At 39.7% G+C, this 23617-nt stretch overlaps 1 protein-coding gene across 3 annotated transcripts in view; it reads right to left on the bottom strand.

Annotated features, from left to right (window-relative positions):
* LOC128660792 (cytidine monophosphate-N-acetylneuraminic acid hydroxylase-like) overlaps positions 1-23617 on the bottom strand; it is a 301003-nt gene that overhangs the window by 210501 nt on the left and 66885 nt on the right. For all 3 annotated transcript variants that reach the window (XM_053714812.1, XM_053714814.1, XM_053714813.1), the window contains exons 3-4: positions 5074-5277; positions 4789-4880 (exon numbers count right to left, since the gene is read on the bottom strand). In XM_053714812.1, the coding sequence (XP_053570787.1) occupies positions 4789-4880; positions 5074-5277 (296 nt within the window). The remainder of the gene's footprint in view (positions 1-4788; positions 4881-5073; positions 5278-23617) is intronic.

The raw sequence follows: 23617 nt of genomic DNA on the forward strand, positions 1-23617 counted from the left end.
ATAGATAGTGACCTCTGGAGCCACACGACAATCCAATGTCCTTTTTTTCTGGGCAGCTGCCTACTGTTTGAATATTGTCTGTCTAGTTCATTGGGTAAAGTTAATACTTTAGCAATATAATAGCAATATGATACCATAAAGGGACAGTAAAGTCAAAATAAAATGTTCATGCTTCAGATAGAGCATACAATTTTAAACAACTTTCCAATTTACTTCTGTTATCTAATTTGCTTCATTCTCATTGGTATCTTTTATTGACTAGGTAGGCTCATAAGAGCTCAGGAGTGTGCACATGTCTTTAGTACTCTATGGCAGCAGTGTTTAGCAACATTGTAAAACAAATCTACAAATAAGGTTGCTAAACACTGCTGGCATAGAGTACTATAGACATGTGCACACTCATGAGCTCTTATGAGCCTACCTAGATTTACTCTTACATAAAAGTTACCAAGAGAATTAAGCAAATTTTAAAACAGCAAATTGGAAAGTTATTTAAAATTGCATGCTTGATCTGAATCATGAAAGTTTAATTTTGAATTTACTGTCCCTTTAAACAGCAAACATGAACTGACACGGATATAGGAGGAAGAAAATTGGAAGAGATCTGGAATGTAAATCTATTCAATAACATCGGTTAACATCAATGTTTCTTTGTCATTCAGCATTGACATTTTATGCAAGAATGCAGACAATCCTCTAAAAAGTCTGACTTAGATAATCCATCAAATTATGCTGAAGATCAAGATAAGATGTAATACTTATATCTAATAATAATATAACTAATCTCAAACCTGCAATAATGTGTGACTTCCGTGTGTTATAGGTCATGTCTCAATAACTTCCAACCATGAAAGTAAATTAAACTGCAACATTTCATTTTCTACATTTTACTGGTATAATTAATCTGCATGCATGGGGGCCTATTTACTATGGTGCGAGCGGACATGATCCAATATAGCAGATCATGTCTGCTGCACATCGATAAATGCAGACAGCGTACGTTGGCATTTATCATTGCACCAGCAGTTCTTGTGAACTGCTGGTGCAATGCCGCCCCCGGCAGATTTGCGGCCAATCGGCCGCTAGCAGGGGGTGTCAATCAACCCAATCGTATTCGGTTGGGTTGATTTCTGTCTGCTGCCTCAGAACAGGCAGACAGGTCATGGAGCAGCAGTCTTTATTTCCGGCGAGCCTTCAGGGGGCAAACTTGGTATGGAACTTCCCCATGGTGTCAATTTATGTGACCAGTAACAAGCATTTGAAATGAGTATATCACTGTAGCATTGTCCTATAAGGATATATTCTCAGGATAATGATAGTTTACAATCCTGATCGCCTGTCATTCTAGGCTAGGGGAAGGGAGAGTTTTACAGTGTGATAGGCTGAGTGTTTGGTTGTGATTGTGTGTGATTGAACTGGGAGTGAGAGTGTGTGATTTAGTGTGAGGATGACAGGGAGAGGTAGGGAGGAGGGGAGAGGAGTGGCAGGGAGAGGAGTATTGGGGAGGACAGGAGGAGCAGTGGGGTCCCCGTTAGGGAGTAAGTGGAGTGGGGAGAGGGAGAGCCAGAAGGGATGATGGGAGGGAAGATGCCCGAGAGCCCCAGAGAGCAGGCACATCCAGGAGAGGGATAGAGGGTGCACATGGGGACAGAAGGGGGAGGAGGGAGAGGATAGGGAGGAACCCACACCAGGGACATCACAGGGAGGAAGCCAAGTGGCCATGGAGAATGAGAGGCTGAGATGTCCCAACTTCTCATTTGCGGAAAATGTTGCCCTTGTCCAGGCCATCATGGACAATTACAGTGCCCTCTTGGGGCAGGATAAGGGCAAAGGCATTGCCAAAAAGAGAAAAAATGCATGGTTGGTGGTAGAGGATGCCATCAACAGTGTGGCCCCGCAGAGGAGGACTGTTGAGGGTCTTAAAAAGAGCTGGAATGACTGCAAGAGGCAGCTCAAAGAAAAGATGGGGCAGGAAGCTATGCACCAGAAGGGAACAGGCGGTGGGCCATTCCTGGATATAGAGTATAATACCTGGCAGGAGATGATACGCAGGTCCCCGAGTATCACAGCAGTCCGTGAACTTCCAGGGGCTTGTGACTCAGGGGCTGCAACCACAGCCCAGCATGCTGGTGAGTATCTTCCCACACACCAGTATTATATGTATTTGATATATAACATCCTTTAATATCACACATTCATGTATACGATGAGGAGCATGGTATTTGGCATACTAACAAAAACATCTACAATTATACTTGACATTACTGCTACTTAACACAATGCAATTCATGATATGAGGTGGAATAGTGCAATACTAACATGTCTCAGAGTAACACAGGCCACAAGCCACATGTAATTGTATGCCCACATGGACATATATCTGACTGTACTAATCCCTCTCATCCTTTGACTCCTCCCCAGAACCTCCTGTCACGAGGATGCAAACATCCATGCCACCACCACCAGTCTTCAGGCAACCGTAAGAACAGCATGCTTCCAGGCATGAGCATGGTTGGATGGCTTCAGTTGAGGACCCGGAAGTGATGCCACTGCCATTGACATATGACCCCTGGCAAGATTCCTGGCCAGAGGAATATCCTTCCTTTGGCTTTGAGGGGGTGCCAAGACAGCCACAAAGGGTCCATGTGTTTACCCCCCACAACACAATCTCATGTCAGTCATGGATTTTACCCACAGACTATGTTACAAGAAGTGCCAATTGGAGAGGTTGAGTGGTCACACACTGGTCATCAGTGGGACTATCAATCAACCATGAGACCTCCCCCATCCTCATCCATTGGATGAGCTCCACCATCTGCAGATGGAAATATATCCAAAACTACAGCTGCACCTCAAGCACCATCAGATGCAGCTGAAACTGCCCCACGAGCACCAGTAGATGCAGGTGAACATGCCCCACAAGCAGCAGTAGCTGCAGGTGAACATGCCCAACAAGCACCAGTAGCTGCAGGTGAACATGCCCAACAAGCACCAGTAGCTGCAGGTGAACATGCCCAACAAGCCCTAGTAGCTGCAGGTGAACATGCCCAACAAGCATCAGTAGCTGCAGGTGAAAATGCCCAACAAGCACCAGTAGCTGCAGATTAACATGCCCCACAAGCACCAGTAGATGCAGGGGAACATGCCCCACAAGCACAAGCAGGGGAACATGCCCAACAAGCAACTAGAAGCCCTGTTGCTCAAGAGCCTGTGGATGCATTGTATTCTCCCCTGGGTGAGTTATAAATTGCACTCCAGATGAGGCTCCTAACAAGCATTGAGAGCATACAAAGAGGCCAAGAGAGGTTCTTCAGGAGTCAAGAGAGGATACAACAATGTAGCATAGAGCTGTAGAGGGACATGGCAGCATTGTTAAGTGCAAGTGTTCAGAACCAGTCACAGATGATACGAATTCTGTCTCATATGCAGATGCAGATGGACAATAGATGGAGAGAACAAAATCAACTCTTGGGTGTGTTGGTTGAGACAAATGGGTATATATAATACTGATGTTACTGATAGGTGTACATTATCAGGTGTTTTAAGGCTGCAGGTGAGAGGTTGTGTTGTTTGTGATTTGTTTGACACAATTGCAAAGAGGCGGCCTTCAAGGTCTTAGAAGTTATCATATGAGCCATCCTAGGTTTATCTTTCAACTAAGAATACCAAGAGAACGAAGCAAAATTGGTGTTAGAATTAAATTGGAAAGTTGTTTGAAATGACATTCCCTATTTGAAACAAGAAGGGTTTTCCTTGGACTTGACTGTCCCATTATATATTATAGCATCAATGCGAAGCTGTGTTAAATTACACTCCCAATGGGTTCTAAAGAGATAAAGGTAATACAATTGTGATTTCCCATTGTTCTCTCCAAGTATTGGTGATTGTTTTGAGAAGAAATATAAAGTAAATAAGCAAGTATATGTACACAATGTGATAAAGTAATGAGATATGATTATACCTACAAGCTCCATGCATTTGATTAGGTTGTGGCTTCAAAATACAAAATCAGCTATTTCAAATACACAAATAAAGCTTAAAAAACAAATCTCATATTATACTGTCCCTTTAACTATTTGAGATGCTGCTTAAATGTATGTGTTTGTTAAGGCTTCCAGGGAGTTACGTTGTTTTTTTTAGTTAGTGCAAGGGTTGCTGCGCCTGCAATGTGTGGCAAGATGAGAATGCAGTAGATTTTCTGAATTCTGCGTGCGTAAGTCCTTACGCTGTATATTGGATACCAAATTGCGCAGCTGTTCTATGTTAATCTATAGGAGAAAAAAATACGCGCGTAACTTGTATGCTACGCCGTATATGTAATACCAAAATCGCGTTAAAAACGGCGCAGGCTTTTGCGTGCGGCACCACATATGTAATGGAGCATCTTACTGTATTTATTTATGTGAGATCCCTATTCCCTACAACCAGCATAAACCACACACACAACCCCTCATAGGAAAGACACAATTCCTTTCTTTCAAATGAGATGCCTCATATACCTCTGTCATTTGTTGTAAGAGAACAACCCTGGACTAAGCAGTTTCCTGATTTTCTGACCTTTTTTAGTTTTAAATTAAGATATAGTAAAACAAAAAAATTACAAATGTAATGGATTATATTGCACATTGAGATTACTGATATTTAGTATTGATTGTGAAAAATAAATGCTTTAGAAAATCAAACCATACTAATTTGGAAAAGTCACTGACACTGAGAAAAAGTTAAGCAGCCCTTTAAAAGTAAATGATTGAAAGTCTTGCCCGAACATAAATTGTCTATATAGATTACCTAGTTCTTCCTGACAGAAGCTGTCTGGTGGATTGACATATTTCATTGTGCTCACATCAAGCTTCCAGTTATGTTTTGTACAACGGACTGTCCTGAAATTTATTTCAAAACATTACTTTTATATGCATTTACTCAAAAAGACTAGAAACGTTATGGAGGTATACATAAGTATTGTAAGATAAACAGGGAAATCAGTAGTGTCAGTGCACAAGCTGTGCTTTATAGATGGAATGGTTTAACAGTAAAATTCAATAAAGCAAGTTAATGTAATATTTGCATTAATACCGGTTGCTCAGGTCCTCGATATCTTTAATAAAGGTTCCCCCTTGATGTTTGCACAAATTCTTGCACGCTTGTTTTTTTTCTCCATCCACATAAATTATGTAATTTTTCCCATCCTCCTTATTCCTTAGAAAGTTGATCCCTTGCTTGAATGTTGCAACGTCTTCTGGTTTGATATATAACAGGATCTGCGCTGTTTGTTCCATGCTACAAAAATAAAAGTATTTTAAAGGCAAGTCCAATGACTTTTTCCACTTCATCAAATAATGTAGGGCATTGCTTAAATAAGTCCAGTTAATGTCTGATAATAGTAACAAAAGTAATAATAATAATTGGTAGTTACTTACCTTTTCCAATGCCCGAAATATTACTATGAGTAAATTGTACAGTTCATCTATGAGTCAAGTGTTTGAAGTATACATATTTCTTACAGGTATGCACATCAGATTTTTTTTTTTTTTTATCTAAAATGGTCATTGAATTTTGTAGACTCATTTGTTAAAACTTGCAGGCCCATTTATCAAGCTCCGTATGGAACTTGAAGGGCCGTGTTTCTGGCGAGTCTTCAGACTCGCCAGAAACACAAGTTATGAAGCAGCGGTCTAAAGACCGCTGCTTCATAACCCTGTCCGCCTGCTCTGAGCAGGCGGACAGGAACCGCCGGAAATCAACCCGATCGAATACGATCGGGTTGATTGACAGCTCCCTGCTGGCGGCCGATTGGCCGCGAGTCAGCAGGGGGCGGCGTTGCACCAGCAGCTCTTGTGAGCTGCTGGTGCAATGTTAAATGTGGAGAGCGTATTGCTCTCCGCATTTAGCGAGGTCTTGCGGACCTGATCCGCAGTGTCGGATCAGGTCCGCAAGCCCTTTGATAAATGGGCCCCTTTGCCTCAATTGGATTGTCAGAAACTTATTCATTTGTTTTATTTTCACAAGGTTTGTTAACTGTTACAATTCAAATTTCTTAAATACTAGGAACATTAAAGGGATATTAAACACTCAATAAATACTAAATAGATGATCCAGTCAAAGAAAAGATTAGTCTGAGATTAACATGTTGATGTATTTTTAAAAGTTGCATTAGATGTTTAAATATTGACAAAATAAGTGTAAAGGTGCAACGCCGCCCCCTGCTGACTTGCAGCCAATCGGCCGCCAGCATGGAGGTGTCAATCAACCCAATCATATTCGATCGGGTTGATGATTTCTGGCGATTCCTGTCCGCCTGCTCAGAGCAGGCGGACAGGGTTATAGAGCAGCGGTCTTTAGACCGCTGCTTCATAACTTGTGTTTCTGGCGAGTCTGAAGACTCGCCAGAAACACGGCCCTTCAAGCTCCGTACAGAGCTTGATAAATATGGACCTTAGTGTCTATAAAACAATGAAAGTTGCCATGTTGTAACTTAGGTTACCTTCTCTGCTGTGGCCAACTAGGGAAAGTTATAAATAGGTCACTAGAGTGTGCAGCCAATTGCTGTGTGGAATATAACAGTGTTCTGCACTTCCATTTCTAACAGGAACTGAAATGCTCATAATTTCAGAATGGAATTACAGGAAAAGGAAAAAAAATACAGTAAATTGCAGAGATTTTTTTTATATATGATTTATCATTTTATATTACCATATCAAAGTGTTTAATGTCCCTTTAAGCTCAAAATGTAATTAATAATAGAAAGTTGTGCAGTAAAAAAACAAGATTGGGATGTAGGTGCGCTAGGGGCGTATAAGCCTCTCTCCAGGAACCTCCTCAAAATGTTCCCAATTTGTATATAGAATAGAAATGCTGAGTTTGAGAGGCCGCTAAAAAGCTTAAATACCAAAAATATGATTGTATAAATGAAACCAATATAGAATACTTTCTAGATTTCTAATGTGTAATTCAAAAGTGACATTGGTATATGCAGATAAATTCTAAAGTCTTACTGCTGATCTAAACATATATTTCAGATTGTGGTGCTATATAGACAAATTGTGATTCAACAATAAAAATGATCCCATATAGGATGCTATAGGAATATCTAAAGACACTTACAGTTTATAACCTGATCTATGCAGCTTCTATAATCCGTAGCGCGATTAGCTGTAAAGGTAGAGATATTCAGTGCAGAGTAAAAATGACCTCATATGGGACACTATACAAAATACCAATAAATTCCAATAAAACAAAAAAATCTATCGGCTAGATTACGAGTCTTGCGTTAGGCTTAAAAAGCAGCATTGGCCGGTCACAACGCTGCTTTTTAACGCCCGCTGGTATTACGAGTCTTGCAGGTACAGGTGTACCTTTCACTTTTTGGGCCAGGCTCGGAAATACCGCAAATCCACTTACGTCAATTGCGTATCCTCTTTTTTCAATGGGACTTGCATAGTGCCGGTATTAAGAGTCTGACAAAAAGTGAGCGGTAGACCCTCTCCTGTCAAGCCTGGTACCGCATTTAAAAGTCAGTAGTTAAAGGGCCACTGTAAGTAAATATTTTCTATGCCTGTTACTAACTAACTAACCCAAATACGCTTTTTATCAATACATTTCATTAACATATCTCTACCGTATATCAGAAATCTTGTCTGCAAATTTAATTGTTTTCCAAACCCACTCCGTGGGTATCCTTTGCTCTGTACCAATCCGTTTACAATACCTAGGTTTCAAAATGGCGCTTTAAACACAAAGTTATTGGTTTAAGTATTTTGAACATGCAGTGCTAAAAATAGTGGGCAGGATAACGTGACATCATCGGCGAATAAAAGATATAACTTTTAGAACTTTCTGAAACTTCGTTTTGGAGAAAATATAGGTCAGTAGGTTTTAATTAATGTTTATTAAATTTAATATGTTAGTTGTTTAGCTTAAAAATTATAACAGAAAGTAATCCTTTAAGAGTTTTACACTACAACGCTGTAGCATAAAACTCTTAACTAAAGTGCTAAAAAGTACACTAACACCCATAAACTACCTACTAACCCCTAAACCGAGGCCCCCCCACATCGCAAACACTTAAAAAAAATGTAACCCCTAATCTGCCGATCCGGACATCGCCGCCACTATAATAAAAATATTAACCCCTAAACCGCCGCACTCCCGCCTTGCAAACAATAGTTACATTTTATTAATCTCTAATCTGCCGTCCCTAACATCGCCGACACCTACCTACATTTATTAACCCCTAATCTGCCGCCCCCAACATCGCCGCTACTATATTAAAGTTATTAACCCCTAAATCTAAGTCTAACCCTAACCCCCCTAACTTAAATATAATTTAAATAAATAAAATTCCTATCATTAACTAAATTATTCCTATTTAAAACTAAATACTTACCTATAAAATAAACCCTAAGCTAGCTACAATATAACTAATAATTACATTGTAGCTAGCTTAGAGGTTATTTTTATGTTACAGGCAAGTTTGTATTTATTTTAACTAGGTAGAATAGTTATTAAATAGTTATTAACTATTTAATAACCACCTAGCTAAAATAAATTCAAAAGTACATGTAAAATAAAACCTAACCTAAGTTACAATTACACCTAACACTACACTATAATTAAATTAATTCCCTAAATTAACCCCTTAATGACCACAGCACTTTTCCATTTTCTGTCCGTTTGGGACCAAGGCTATTTTTACATTTTTGTGGTGTTTGCGTTTAGCTGTAATTTTCCTCTTACTCGTTTACTGTACCCACACATATTATATACCGTTTTTCTCGCCATTAAATGGACTTTCAAAATATACCATTATTTTCATCATATCTTATAATTTACTATAAAAAATATTATAAAATATGAGGAAAAAATGGAAAAAAACACACTTTTTCTAACTTTGACCCCCAAAATCTGTTACACATCTACAACCACCAAAAAACACCCATGCTAAATAGTTTCTAAATTTTGTCCTGAGTTTAGAAATACCCAATGTTTACATGTTCTTTACTTTTTTTGCAAGTTATAGGGCTATAAGTACAAGTAGCACTTTGCCATTTCCAAACCACTTTTTTTCAAAATTAGCGCTAGTTACATTGGGACACTAATATCTTTCAGGAATCTCTGAATATCCATTGACATGTATATATTTTTTTTTAGAAGACATCCCAAAGTATTGATCTAGGCCCATTTTGGTATATTTCATGGCACCATTTCACCGCCGAATGCGATCAAATAAAAAAATTATTTTACTTTTTCACAAATTTTTTCACAAACTTTAGGTTTCTCACTGAAATTATTTACAAACAACTCATGAAATTATGGAATAAATGGTTGTAAATGCTTCTCTGGGATCCCCTTTGTTCATAAATAGCAGACATATATGGCTTTGGCTTTGCTTTTTGGTAATTAGAAGGCTGCTAAATGCCACTGCGCACCAACCGTGTATTATGCCCAGCAGTGAATGGGTTAATTAGGGAGCATGTAGGGAGCTTCTAGGGTTAATTTTAGCTCTAGTGTAGTGTAGTAGACAACCCCAAGTATTGATCTAGGCCCATTTTGGTATATTTCATGCCACCATTTCACCGCCAAAAGCAATCAAATAAAAAAAAATTGTTCACTTTTTCAAACTTTAGGTTTTTCACTAAAATTATTTACAAACAGCTTGTGCAATTATGGCACAAATGGTTTTAAATGCTTCTCTGGGATCCCCTTTGTTCATAAATAGCAGACATATATGGCTTTGGAGTTGCTTTTTGGTAATTATAAGGCCGCTAAATGCTGCTGCGCATCACATGTGTATTATGGCCAGCAGTGAAGGGGTTAATTAGGTAGTTTGTAGGGAGCTTGCAGGGTTAATTTTAGCTTTAGTGTAGAGATCAGACTCCCACCTGACACATCCCACCCCCTGATCCCTCCCAAACAGCACTCTTCCCTCCCCCACCCCACAATTGTCCCCGCCATCTTAAGTACTGGCAGAAAGTCTGCCAGTACTAAAATAAAAGGTATAAAAAAAAAAAAAAAAAAAATTTTTTAAGCATATTTACATATGCTGCTATGTAGGGTCCCCCCTTAGCCCCCAACCTCCCTGATCCCCCCAAAATAGCTCCCTAACCCTCCCCCTCTGCCTTATTGGGGCCATCTTGGGTACTGGCAGCTGTCTGCCAGTACCCAGTTTGCAAATAAAAATGTTGTTTTTTTTATGTTTTACTATTTGTTTCTGTAGTGTAGCTTCCCCCCCACAGTCCAATACCCCACCAGCCAAACCGATCACTAAAAAAAACATATTAACCCCTTTGATCCCCACTTCTAAGAAAAACATTTTCTGTAGCTTAGTGGTTCCCACCCGCTCCCTCCCCGTGCACGCGCCCGCCCGGCCTCCCCGTGCATGCGCGCGCGTCCGTGCGCGTCCCCCCGGTCCCGCCCCCCTCCGCATCACAAAGGCCATCGATGGCCGCCACCCACCTCCCACACCGGCTCCCACCCACCAACGAAGGTAGCCGTTAATGTCCGGTGCAGAGAGGGCCACAGAGTGGCTCTCTCTGCACCGGATGGCTACAAATGGTTATTGCAGGATGCCTCGATATCGAGGCATCACTGCAATAACCGGAAAGCAGCTGGAAGCGAGCAGGATCGCTTCCAGCTGCTTTCCAAACCGAGGACGTGCAGGGTACGTTCTCAGGCATTAACTGCCTTTTTTTTGAGGACGTACCCTGCACGTCCTCGGTCATTAAGGGGTTAAAGGGACAGTCTACACCAGAATTTTTATTGTTTTAAAAGATAGATAATCCCTTTATTACCCATTTCCCAGTTTTGCATAACCAACACAGTTATAATAATATACTTTTAACCTCTGTGATTATCTTGTATTTAAGCCTCTGCAAACTGCCCCTTTTTCAGTTCTTTTGACAGACTTGCAGTCTAGCCAATCAGTGCCTGCTCCCAGTGTTATCTATATGAAATATGTGAACTAACACCCTCTAGTGGTGACTAACACCCTCTAGTGGTGAAAAACTATTAAAATGCAATCTGAAAGAGGTGGGCTTCAAGGTCTAAGATATTAGCATATGAACCTCCTAGGTTAAGCTTTCAACTAAGAATACCAAGAGAACAAAGCAAAATTGGTGATAAAAGTAAATTGGAAAATTGTTTAAAATGACATGCTCTATCTGAATCATGAAAGTTTATTTTGGCCTAGACTGTCCCTTTAAATAAAATTATCTAAAGTACAAAACCCCCCCCCACTAAATTACAGAAAATAATAAACAAATTACAAGATTTTTAAACTAATTACACCTAATCTAATCCCCTTAACAAAATAAAAAGCCCCCCAAAATAAAAAAGCCCTACCCTACACTAAATTACAAATAGCCCTTAAAAGGGCCTTTTGCGGGGCATTGCCCCAAAGTAATTAGCTCCTTTACCTGTAAAAAAATTACAAATCCCCACCAACATTAAAACCCACCACCCACACAACCAACCCTACTCTAAAACCCACCCAATCCCTCCTTAAAAAATACTAACACTAACCCCCTGAAGATCATCCTACCGGGAGACGTCTTCATCAAACCGGGCAGAAGTGGTCCTCCAGATGGGCAGAAGTCTTCATTCAAGCCGGCAGAAGTGGTCCTCCAGACGGCATCTTGTATTTTCATCCATCCGGCATGGAGCGGGTCCATCTTCAAGACATCCGACGTGGAGCATCCTCTTCTTTCCACGGCTATGACTGAATGAAAGTTCCTTTAAGTTCCTTTAAGGGACGTCATCCAAGATGGCGTCCCTTCAAATCCTATTGGCTGATGCAATCAGCCAATAGGATTGAGCTGGCATTCTATTGGCTGATTGGAACAGTAGGATTTTTCCTACCTTAATTCCGATTGGCTGATAGAATTCTATCAGCCAATCGGAATTGAAGGGACGACATCTTGGATGACGTAATTTAAAGGAACCTTCATTCAGTCGTAGCCATGGAAAGAAGAGGATGCTCCTCGTCGGATGTCTTGAAGATGGACCAGATCCGCGCTGGATGGATGAAGATAGAAGATGCCGTCTGGAGGACCACTTCTGCCCAGATTGGAGGAAGACTTCTGCCCGTCTGGAGGACCACTTCTGCCCGGTTGGATGAAGACGTCTCCCGGTTGGGTGATCTTCAGGGGGTTAGTGTTAGGTTTTTTAGGGGGGGTTGGGTGGGTTTTAGAGTAGGGTTGGTTGTGTGGGTGTTGAATTTTAATGTTGGGGGTGATTTGTAATTTTTTTTACAGGTAAAAGAGCTGATTACTTTGGGGCAATGCCCCGCAAAAGGCCCTTTTAAGGGCTATTTGTAATTTAGTGTAGGGTAGGGCTTTTTTTATTTTGGGGGGCTTAGATTGGGTGTAATTAGTTTAAAAATCTTGTAATTTGTTTATTATTTTCTGTAATTTAGTGGGGGGGGGTTTGTACTTTAGATAATTTTATTTAATTTAGGGAAACAATTTAATTATAGCAGTAGTGTTAGTTTTAGCTAGGTAGTTATTAAATAGTTAATAACTATTTAATAACTATTCTACCTAGTTAAAATAAATACAAACTTGCCTGCAACATAAAAATAAACCCTAAGCTAGATACAATGTAACTATAAGTTATATTGTAGCTAGCTTAGGGTTTATTTTATAGGTAAGTATTTAGTTTTAAATAGGAATAATTTAGTTAATGATAGGAATTTTATTTAGATTTATTTAAATTATATTTAAATTAGGGGGTGTTAGGGTTAGACTTAGGTTTAGGGGTTAATAACTTTAATATAGTGGCGGTGAAGTTGGGGGCGGCAGATTAGGGGTTAATAAGTGTAGGTAGGTTGTGGCGACATTGGGGGTGGCAGATTAGGGGTTAATAAATATAATGTAGGTGTCTGCGATGTGGGGGGCAGCAGATTAGGGGTTCATAAGTATAATGTAGGTGGGGATGGTGTCCGGGGCGGCAGATTAGGGGTTAATAATATAATGTATGTGTCAGAGATGTCGGGTGCGGCAGATTAGGGGTTAATAAGTGTAAGATTAGGGGTGTTTAAACTCAGGGTTCATGTTAGGGTGTTAGGTGTAGACATAAATGTATTTTCCCCATAGGAATCAATGGGGCTGCGTTTGGAGCTTTACGCTGCTTTTTTCCAGGTGTTAGGTTTTTTTTCAGCCGGCTCTCCCCCATTAATTTCTATGGGGAAATCATGCACAAGCACGTTCAGCCAGCTCACTGCTAACGTAAGCAGTGCTGGTATTGAGGTGAGATGTGGAGCAAAATTTTGCTCTACGATTACTTTTTTTGCGGTTAACGCCGGGTTTGTAAAAACCCGTAATACCAGCGCTGTCTGTAAGTGAGCGGTGAGCATAAACTGCTCGTTAGCACCGCACAGCTTTTAGCACAAAATTTGTAATCTAGCCGTATATGTCTAAAAATGTTATATATAATAAACGAGCGCTAGACTATTGCGCTAGTAGCATAAAAAAATTCAACTTTCAGTTTATAAAAGACAATATTCTACTGTAGATAGAAACTAGGGACATCTCCCATTAGAACATGAAAGTCCTTAAAACCACCTTTGAAAAAATGGATAAGATATCCGACTGTCCCTTATAGGATATAAAAGTATATAAAAACATTTTCTCTTTGCAGCAATGCTGTGGTATGTTCAGAGATGAGTATGACATACAGCCTGCGGGCCTAACGTTGAATAGACTCACGACCAGCAGTATCACCTACTATGGACAGGGCTCCTCTCACCATAAATTGCGGCTCGTATCGCCATGTGTCTTTAGATATTCCTATAACATCCTGTATGGGATATTTTTATCTTTGCATCACTCATTGTCAAATCACAATTTGTCTGTATAGCACAAAAAAAAAATTCTCTTACAACGATCGGAAAAATCTGTTTAGATCAGCAGTAAGACTTTAGAATTTATCTGCATATACCAATGTCACTTTAGAATTACACATTAGAAATCTAGAAAGTATCCTATATTGGGTTCATTTATACAATCATATTTTTGGTGCTTAAGCTTTTTAGCGCCCACTCAAACTCAGCATTTCTATTCTATATACAAATTGGGAACATTTTGAGGAGGTTCCTAGAGAGAGGCTTATACCCCCCTAGCGTACCTATATCCCAATCTTGCATTTCTACTATTCCTCAATTTGCGGCTTGCCAGCAAGGGGTCATTCCACACAATATATAAATTACAATACCAAATATATAATTAATGGATATTTTTAACACAAAAGACAAATTCCTATTAGAATTTAGTTTAGGAGAACAAACAGAGGCGGAAATAGAGAATGGTGATATAAAATCCACCATGGACAATTTGGAAAAATTATTAATTAAAGAATTGAAACACAAAACCGAAACACTCTTTCTAGACAAATACATAACAACTAAAATAGTGCCTAGAGGTCTAAGGCTGTTAAAAAAAATGTACATATAGTCTAAATTAGGATTTACAGAAGGAATGGGAAGAGACATTAAACCTACTCGAAATCCTAAAAAAAATAATCTAGGAATAGATTACTGGATCAACTGAATCAAGAAATTAGTGAGATTAAAAATAATGTACGAAACATTAAAGAGAAGAAAGAATATAAGGGTTATCAAAGCCAAATTATAATAAAAAATGTAGGTAAAACCAAAAATGATCTATTAAGGGTTAAATGGGGTAAAATGAAGAGATTACGAGTCTTGCGTTAGCCTTAAAAAGCAGCGTTGAGAGGTCCCAACGCTGCTTTTAACGCCTGTTGGTATTACGAGTCTGGCAGGTACAGGTGTACCGTTCACTTTTCTTCCGCGACTCAAGATTACCGCAAATCCCCTTACATAAATTGCGTATCCTATCTTTTTAATGGGACTTGCCCAACGCCGGTATTACGAGTGAGCGGTAGACCCTCTCCTGTCAAGACTCTTACCGCATTTAAAAGTCAGAAGTTAAGAGTTTTATGGGCTAACGCCGTCGCATAAAACTCTTAACTAAAGTGCTACAAAGTACACTTACACCCATAAACTACCTATTAACCCCTAAACCGAGGCCCCCCCCCCACATCGCAAACACTTAAATACAATTTTTAACCCCTAATCTGCCAACCGGACATCGCCGCCACTTTAATAAATATATTAACCCCTAAACCGCCGCACTCCCGCCTCGCAAACACTAGTTAGATTTTATTAACCCCTAATCTGACGTCCCTAACATCGCCGACACCTACCTACATTTATTAACCCCTAATCTGCCACCCCCAACGTCGCCGCTACTACATTACATTTATTAACCTCTAAACCTAAGTCTAACACCCCCTAACTTAAATATAATTTAAATAAAACGAAATAAAATAACTATCATTAACTAAATTATTCCTATTTAAAACTAAATACTTACCTATAAAATAAACCCTAAGCTAGCTTCAATATAACTAATAATTACATTTTAGCTAGCTTATGGTTTATATTTATTTTACAGGCAACTTTGTATTTATTTTAACTAGGTACAATAGTTATTAAATAGTTATAGAAATGGAAAGACTATATTCCATATGGAAAGACATTAAGAATCCGAAAAAACTGCACAAATGTTTTAGATTTCGAAAATCAAATAAAAATATTGGAGCAGAAATTCAATGAGAGGGGATACAAACAAGATATAATACAAAATGCCATCAATAAAGCTAGGTATAAAAATAGAAAAGAGCTGATATCCGGACATGCAAGGCCTGTCAACATGGAGTAAAGAATTAATATCATCACAAACCAAAGAAAAAAAATTGAGATCAATTTAGCTGCTCCGACAAAGGTGTGATATATGTATTAGAATGTAGCTGTAAACTCCAGTATTTAGGGGAGACCACCAGACCCTTGAAAGACAGAATTAGAGAGCATCTATACTGCATAAGAAAGCGCAATTTGGATACATACATTTACAAACATTTTAGGGAGGTACACAACAATAGAGAGAGATCTGAAATAATGGGGAGTATACAAAGTAAAGCCCAATTGGAGAGGAGGGATTTTGAATAAAAATTATTACATAAGGAAGCTGAACTGATTTATAAGATGAAAACTATGAAACCAAGATGCTTAACATTTGTAAATATGTTTTATATTAGTTTATATACATTTAAGAACTACTTCATATACATTTGTATAAATTGACAAAAGTTTAATTGATGTGTTAAGTAGTTCACTTTACCTAAATACACTTAAAAACTATTAAATATAGATTTTATAAGAAATGATTAGATAATATATAAATTTGAGTCAATGGGGTCTATTTATGTAGATGTGCACAGACATGATCCGCTATAGCGAATCATGTCCGCCGCACATCGATAAATGCTGACAGGATACGGCCCCTGCAGATTTGAGGCCAATCGGATGCTTCATTCCACAAAATGACTATTCATTTGTTCACTTATAAACCTTAGAGATAATACTAGGTTTAATATTGTTTGCTATCTGCTTAATATATGAATTTAAATTATCCCTTTTTTATATACACTGTATCAAATAGAGCAACATAGTCCATAGTAGGTGATACTCCCTGTGGTAAGTCTATTCAACGTTAGGCCTGCAGGCTGTATGTAATAGTCATGTCTGAATATACCACAGCACTTTACGGTTTCCAAAGAAATCGCTACAAAGAGAAACTGTTTTTATATACCTTTATATCCTATAAGGGACAGTCGTATTTCTTATCCATTTTCTCAAAGATAGTTTTAAGGACTTTTTCATGTTCTAAAGGGATACGTCCCTGGTTTCTATCCATGGTAGAATATTGTCTTTTATAAACTGAAAGTTGAATTTCATGCTACTAGCGCAATAAACTAGCGCTTGTTAATTAAATATAACATTTTTATACATATAGATTGTTTTGTTTTATTGGAATTTATTAGTATTTTGCATAGTGTCCCATATGAGGTTATATCACTACCTTTACAGCTAATCGTACTACGGATTATAGTAGATGTATAGATCAGATTATAAACTGTAAGTGTCTTTAGATGTTCCAATAGCATCCTATATGGGATAATTGTTATCTTTGCATCACTCATTGTTGAATCACAATTTGTTTATATAGCACAAAAAGGTTTTTTCTTTTCTCACACCACAATCTGAAGTATACATTTAGATCAGCAGTAAGTCTTTAGAATTTATCTACATATACCAATGTCACTTTAGAATTACACATTAGAAATCTAGAAAGTATCCTATATATACACACACACACACACACATATATATATATATATATAGGTTGATTGGGGTTACAGGGGGGCCCTGGGGCTGATGGTGGCTACAGGGGGTTGATGAGGCTGAATTGGTTATAAGGGGTTCCAGGGGGGGCCAGGGACTGATGGTGGTTACATGGGGGGGCTGATGGTAGTTATAGAGGGGGCATTGTGGCTGATGGTGGTTACAGAGGTGTGCTGAGGCTGATTGGGGTTACAAGGGGGACCCTGGGGCTAATGTGGTTTACAGGGGGGTGATGAGGCAGATTGGGGTTAAAGGGGGGGGCTGGGGCTGATGGAGTTTACAGGGGGTGCTGAGACTGATTGGGGTTACAGGGGGTGCTGAGGCTGATTCGGGTTACAGGGGGACTCTGGGGATGATGGTGGTTACAGGGGGGTGATGATGCTGATTGGGGTTACAGTGGGGCCCTGGGGCTGATGGGGTTTACAGGGGGTGCTGGAGCTGATTGGGGTTACAGGGGGGGCTGGGGCTGATAGGAGTTGGGGTTGATTGGGTTTACAGGGGGGGGGCATGGGGATGATTGGGGTTATAGGGGGTTCCAGGGGGGAACCCAGGGACTGTTGGTGGTCACAGGGGGGGGCAGGGACTGATGGTGGTTACAGGGGGTGCTGAAGCTGAATGGGTTATAAGGGGTTCCAGGGGGGGCCAGGGACTGATGGTGGTCACCGGGGGGGGGGGGCAGGGACTGATGGTGGTTACATGGGGGGGCTGATGGTAGTTATAGAGGGGGCATTGAGGCTGATGGTGGTTACAGAGGGTGTGCTGAGGCTGATTGGGGTTACAAGGGGGACCCTGGGGCTAATGTGGTTTACAGGGGGGTGATGAGGCAGATTGGGGTTAAAGGGGGGGGCTGGGGCTGATGGAGTTTACAGGGGGTGCTGAGACTGATTGGGGTTACAGGGGGTGCTGAGGCTGATTGGGGTTACAGGGGGACTCTGGGGCTGATGGTGGTTACAGGGGGGTGATGATGCTGATTGGGGTTACAGTGGGGCCCTGGGGCTGATGGGGTTTACAGGGGGGTGCTGGAGCTGATTGGGGTTACAGGGGGGCTGGGGCTGATAGGAGTTGGGGTTGATTGGGTTTACAGGGGGGGGGGGGCCTGGGGCGGATTGGGGTTACAGGGGGGACATGGGGATGATTGGGGTTATAGGGGGTTCCAGGGACTGTTGGTAGTCACAGGGGGGGCAGGGACTGATGGTGGTTACAGGGGGTGCTGAGGCTGGTTAGGGTAACAACTATCAAACTCAGATCCCCCCTTTAACCCCAATCAGCCTCAGCACCCCCTCCCTGTAACACCCATCAGTCCTAGGGCCCCCCCTGTAATTAGTATGTAGGATAGCCTTGTGCTTATCACAGGCATTATTAGTATGTAGGATAGCCTTGTCCTTATACAAAAGAAACACAACGAGGAGATGAAGGAATCCTGAATCAGGTAGATTTATTCAAGTTTATCGGTGTAAAGCACAAAAACAATGTGCAAAGCTTAGGAACTACTGATCTGATGTGTTTCGCGCATGCTCAGTGCACTTCATCAGAGATGATCTCTGATGGAGCGCAGTGAGCATGCGTGAAATGCATCAGATCAGTAGCTCCTAAGTCTTGCACACTGGTTTTGTGCTTTACACCGATAAACTTGAATACATCTACTTGATTCAAGATTCCTTCATCTCCTTGTTTTGTTTCTTTTGTATCTGGAATTTGTGGCTGAGCCAGCCCTGAGGATTGGAATCGCACTGTTACTCTGCCACCTACAGCGTTCAACAAGAGAATACCCTTCATTGCTGTGAGTTTTTCAAAAAGACTGCTTCCCTCTCTTACGTCACACAGGAGGAGCCTCTTGCGGCATCACCCACGCTGTCATACACAGTCCTCGATGGACACGGATCTCTGCTCCATCTCACTTACGGAGAGCTTTCCTGCAGCGTTGGCTACAGACGGTGAGGTACAGTATAACTGTTTTCCTTACAAGCATCTGCGGCTTTGATATGAACGTACATTGGGTATGTTTGTTTATTACCTGTATCTCACTATTACCACACTGAAGGGGGTCATTTTCATGTTTGGAACTCTTGCACTGTGGCTGACATCGGTTTCGGCACTTTCTACATACAGCACTAAGACTTGAGCATATATCATTGGAACTTTTGTATTGTGACTGACATCAGTTTCACGCACAGATAGCACCAAGGCTTGTGCTTATATCATCACTATCAGCTGTTTGGCATATATTTATGTGAGAAGACTGTGTCTTGTTCTGTTCGCCTGTTTGCATAGCCTTGTCCTTATCCAAGGTATTTATTAGTATGTAGGATATCCTTATGCTTATCCCAGGCATTAATTAGTATTTATTATTTATTTAATTTATTATTAATAGTAGATCATTTTTTTATGTTGGTATTCTTTGTTGAAAAGCATACCTATGTAGGCTCATGAGAAGCAATGCATTACTGGGAGCTAGCTTTTGATTGGCAGCTTTTGTTTAGGTGAACGTGGAGGGGGGGCACCACAGAAGTAGCCCTCACAGGATGCCAGAACACCTAAGGCCGGCACTGGCCACCTGACAGCAATAAGAGGTATTGGATTGAAGTCAGACATAAGGTGCTGCTGTCATCTACATCCCTTTTGCCTAACAAGAAGATGTGTGTGATATTGCATGCCACTAACCACTTGACAATAAATAACGTTATTTATAATCCGGCTACATAAATTAGCATTCTGTAACAGATGACAGCAGCACCTTATGTCCGACTCCATTCCAATACCTCTTAATCTTGTCATGTAGCACAGTGGCAGACATGTTAAACTTAACTATTGTAGCTACTAGCTAACCAGAACTCGTCAGTATTCAATCCCTAACGACATTTAGCAGGGCTGACTGAACAAGAATTCTGAAGCACATTGCACCAGCTTTCATGTCACCCCACTGCCGAGGGCAGGAGGGGGCTTGCAGGAGAGGGAAGCAGGGAGCCCACATGAGATCGTTTGGGAAGCCACTGTCTAATAACAGCAGTCAGAGTTGCCGGAGGAATGTCAAGTATAGAAAACTGCAAAACTATCTTTACAATGTGTTGGTTCCCAAATGATAGACAGCAAACACCTGATGCACGTGGTAGAGGGCCACTGCAAACACCTCTCTGCGATATATAGACAACTGGTTTCCACAGCACCAATAAATCAGGAAAATAGTTTAACAAACTTGGCTTTTATTCATCTTTTTCAGCTTATACAAAGCACTGGCACACAGCAGCATAAAGTGACGTTTCGGGCTGTTAACCCTTAATCATGCCCATACAGAACACCTGTTAGCTGCTCCTTAAGTACCATATGATATTAACCCTTAACACACCTAGTTACAAAAATACACCTAAACAACCACAGTATATCACCACCTAGTGGTCAACCAATTATAATCATAAAAATACCAATTATATAGTTAAAAACAAACTGATGATAGTTGTTATATCTTATATAAATTTATGTTCTATGCAATTTCATCATATTATAATTTTATTCATGCTGAAGGTTACTTGTTCACAGGACATAGAATATTATTTTTATTTCGATTTAAATTTTTATTTGAATTTAAATTTTATCTACAAAAAAACTGCCATATCTATTTCCCTGTTGATCCCTTTGGGAACTAAAGCGTCTAACTTATGTATCCAAAAGGATTCTTTCCTCTTTAACTATAACTCCCTATTTCCACCCCTTCTATGGGGTTCAACGCTATCAATGACTTGTCACCTCAGTTGTGAAATATTGTGACCAGCTTCAATAAAGTGACAGGCTACTGGGGCCTTCATGTCCCCACATCTTATATTTGATCTATGTTGACACAAATTTTCCTAACTGTCTCGCCCAAATAGATTCTAGAGCACGGACACTTATTAAATAAATTACATGTGTAGACTCACATGTATAAAATTTGTTAATTTTAAACCCCTTGCCTGTTTGAGGATGTACAAACTCTCTACCCTTTATAACTGAATGACAGCTGGCGCAATTTAGGCATGGATAAGTACCATACGATTTAGATGATATATATGTCTGTGTTTTTATTTTGGCCCGAATGTCATTTTTGACTACTAAATCTTTGATGTTAGGTACTCTCCTATATGCCATAAGTGGATAGTTCTGAAACTCAGCTATATCTGTGTTGCAATTCTTTAACAAATGCCAATGTTTTTTAAGACATTGAGCTATTTCAGCACTGTATGGATTGTACTGTGTAACACACACTAATCTATTATGTTTATTCTTATTTTTGTGTGCTTTGCTTGTATTCTCACAAATATTGTTAGCCTTTTGTTTCTCTATTTCCACTAAGTTGGGTGGATAGCTCCTTTGTACAAATCTCTCAGTCATTTCTCTGAGTCTTATCTCTTTTTTGTAGCTGTCACTAACTATTTTGTGGACTCTAAGCATCTGGCTCTTTGGTAGGGAATTTTTTTAGGACTCATGATGGAAACTATCATATTTGAGCAGGGAATTTCTATCAATACTTTTCCTATACATATCAATTTTTAAATTGCCAGTCAAGACATCCTTGTGTACTTCAGTATCCAGGAATACAATGTTAGTTTCACTAAAATTGAGTGTAAATTTTAATCCCTGCACTGCACCATTCAATTGATTGACAAATGCCAAGAGGGAACCAATGTCACCCCACCACGCGCCAAACACGTCATCTATAAAGCGCCACCAGGCTGCTCCATATTGTAAGAATAAAGCATTTTCATAGACAAATTTGTCTTCAAAAAAACTCATGAACATGTTGGCGTGTGATGGGGCGACATTGGACCCCATGGCTGTCCATTTTAGTTGCAAGTACCATGTTTCACCAAATAAAAAATAATTGCAATACAACACCACTCTAAGAAAGTCTTCAATGAATTTCAATTGTATAGTATTATATGCCTTAGTTTTAGCCAAAGTGGTCATAACCGCTCCAATACCACTTTCATGCTTAATGGATGAGTATAAACTACTTACATCAAGTGAAAAAAGTATATACTTTGTGTCATTTAGCGGCAAATCTTTCAATTTCATAATAAAATCACTAGTGTCTCTAATGTATGAAGTAGCTTTCATAACCTCAGGCTGTCAAATTTTATCAAGATATAGGTCCTTATGGACTTTTGGTACTGTGTAAATAATAGGCGTCTTATGCCACTCAATATATAAATATTTGGCTAATTTCTTATCAATGATACCTCTAATGAGGGCTTTGTCAATTATACCCTTGATCTCCTTTTGTATACTAGTGAGGGGGTTGTAAGGGAGAACCAAAAATGTGTCTTTATCACCTAACTGATTGGTGATTTCACTAATATAGTAGTCCTTAACCAGGACAACTATTGCACCTCCCTTATCAGCACCCCTCACCACTACATCCTTCTTGTTTAATGTAGAAATAGCTCCACTCTGGGCTTTAGTGACATTATGCTTAAATTTCCATGATTTCTTTTTGACCTTAAGTTCTAATTGTGTCAAATCCCTTTTAACCAATTGCATATATGTCTCAATGCTATTGTTACAACATGGTGGAGTAAAACTACTTTTATGATGTAACCCTGCAGCTTTAAGAGTCAGTGTATCATTACCCAAATTGCCATTAATATCAACTACTTTTGGTTTGCTGTTAAAATAGGACTTGAGTCTTAATGTCCTGAAAAATCTGTATAAGTCCTTATCCAGCTCAAAAAAGTTCACATCTTTAGCAGGGCAAAATGACAAACCCTTGTTAAGTAATTGGTACTCACTGTCCGTTAAGCTGCAGGTAAAAATATTGATTATTGATGACTCCTCAATTGTTTCTTCTGGTTATTTCCTCTCCTCGGTCGGTTGGGTCGTCCCTTGTCTCCGTTTATGTTTGCGGCCTCCTCTGTGCCTTGCCTGGTGTTCACTTCGTCGCTGGACTCTAAAAAACTTGATCCGGTAGAGCTGTCTGTTCCAGTTGAGCTCCGCTGATCTTGTCTAGCTTGATGTTGTGACTAGGGTTGCACCGATACCATTTTTTCATGACCGAGTACAAGTACCGATACTTGTTTTCAAATACTCGCCGATACCAATTACCGATACTTTTCTTTTTTTTTAATGTCATGTGACAGTTTACCAAGCACAATACAGACTATAATTATAAAGAAGGAATCTTAAATAATTAAAGGACTGTACTTCAAAAGACATAAAATAATAAAACAGTTTTATTTGTCACAAAGTTCACTGAACATGTTTATAAATAAAAAATATTACAATAAAATATTAAATTTAAAGGGGTGATGCAATTGGGTTGTAGGGCTGTTATATAACATCAATCTGACATTTGTATGAAGGCTCAACTCTAAGTTGAACAGTCTTTCACTT

This window comes from Bombina bombina, chromosome 5, assembly GCF_027579735.1.
Source record: "Bombina bombina isolate aBomBom1 chromosome 5, aBomBom1.pri, whole genome shotgun sequence".
NCBI classification, from domain to species: Eukaryota; Metazoa; Chordata; class Amphibia; order Anura; family Bombinatoridae; genus Bombina; species Bombina bombina.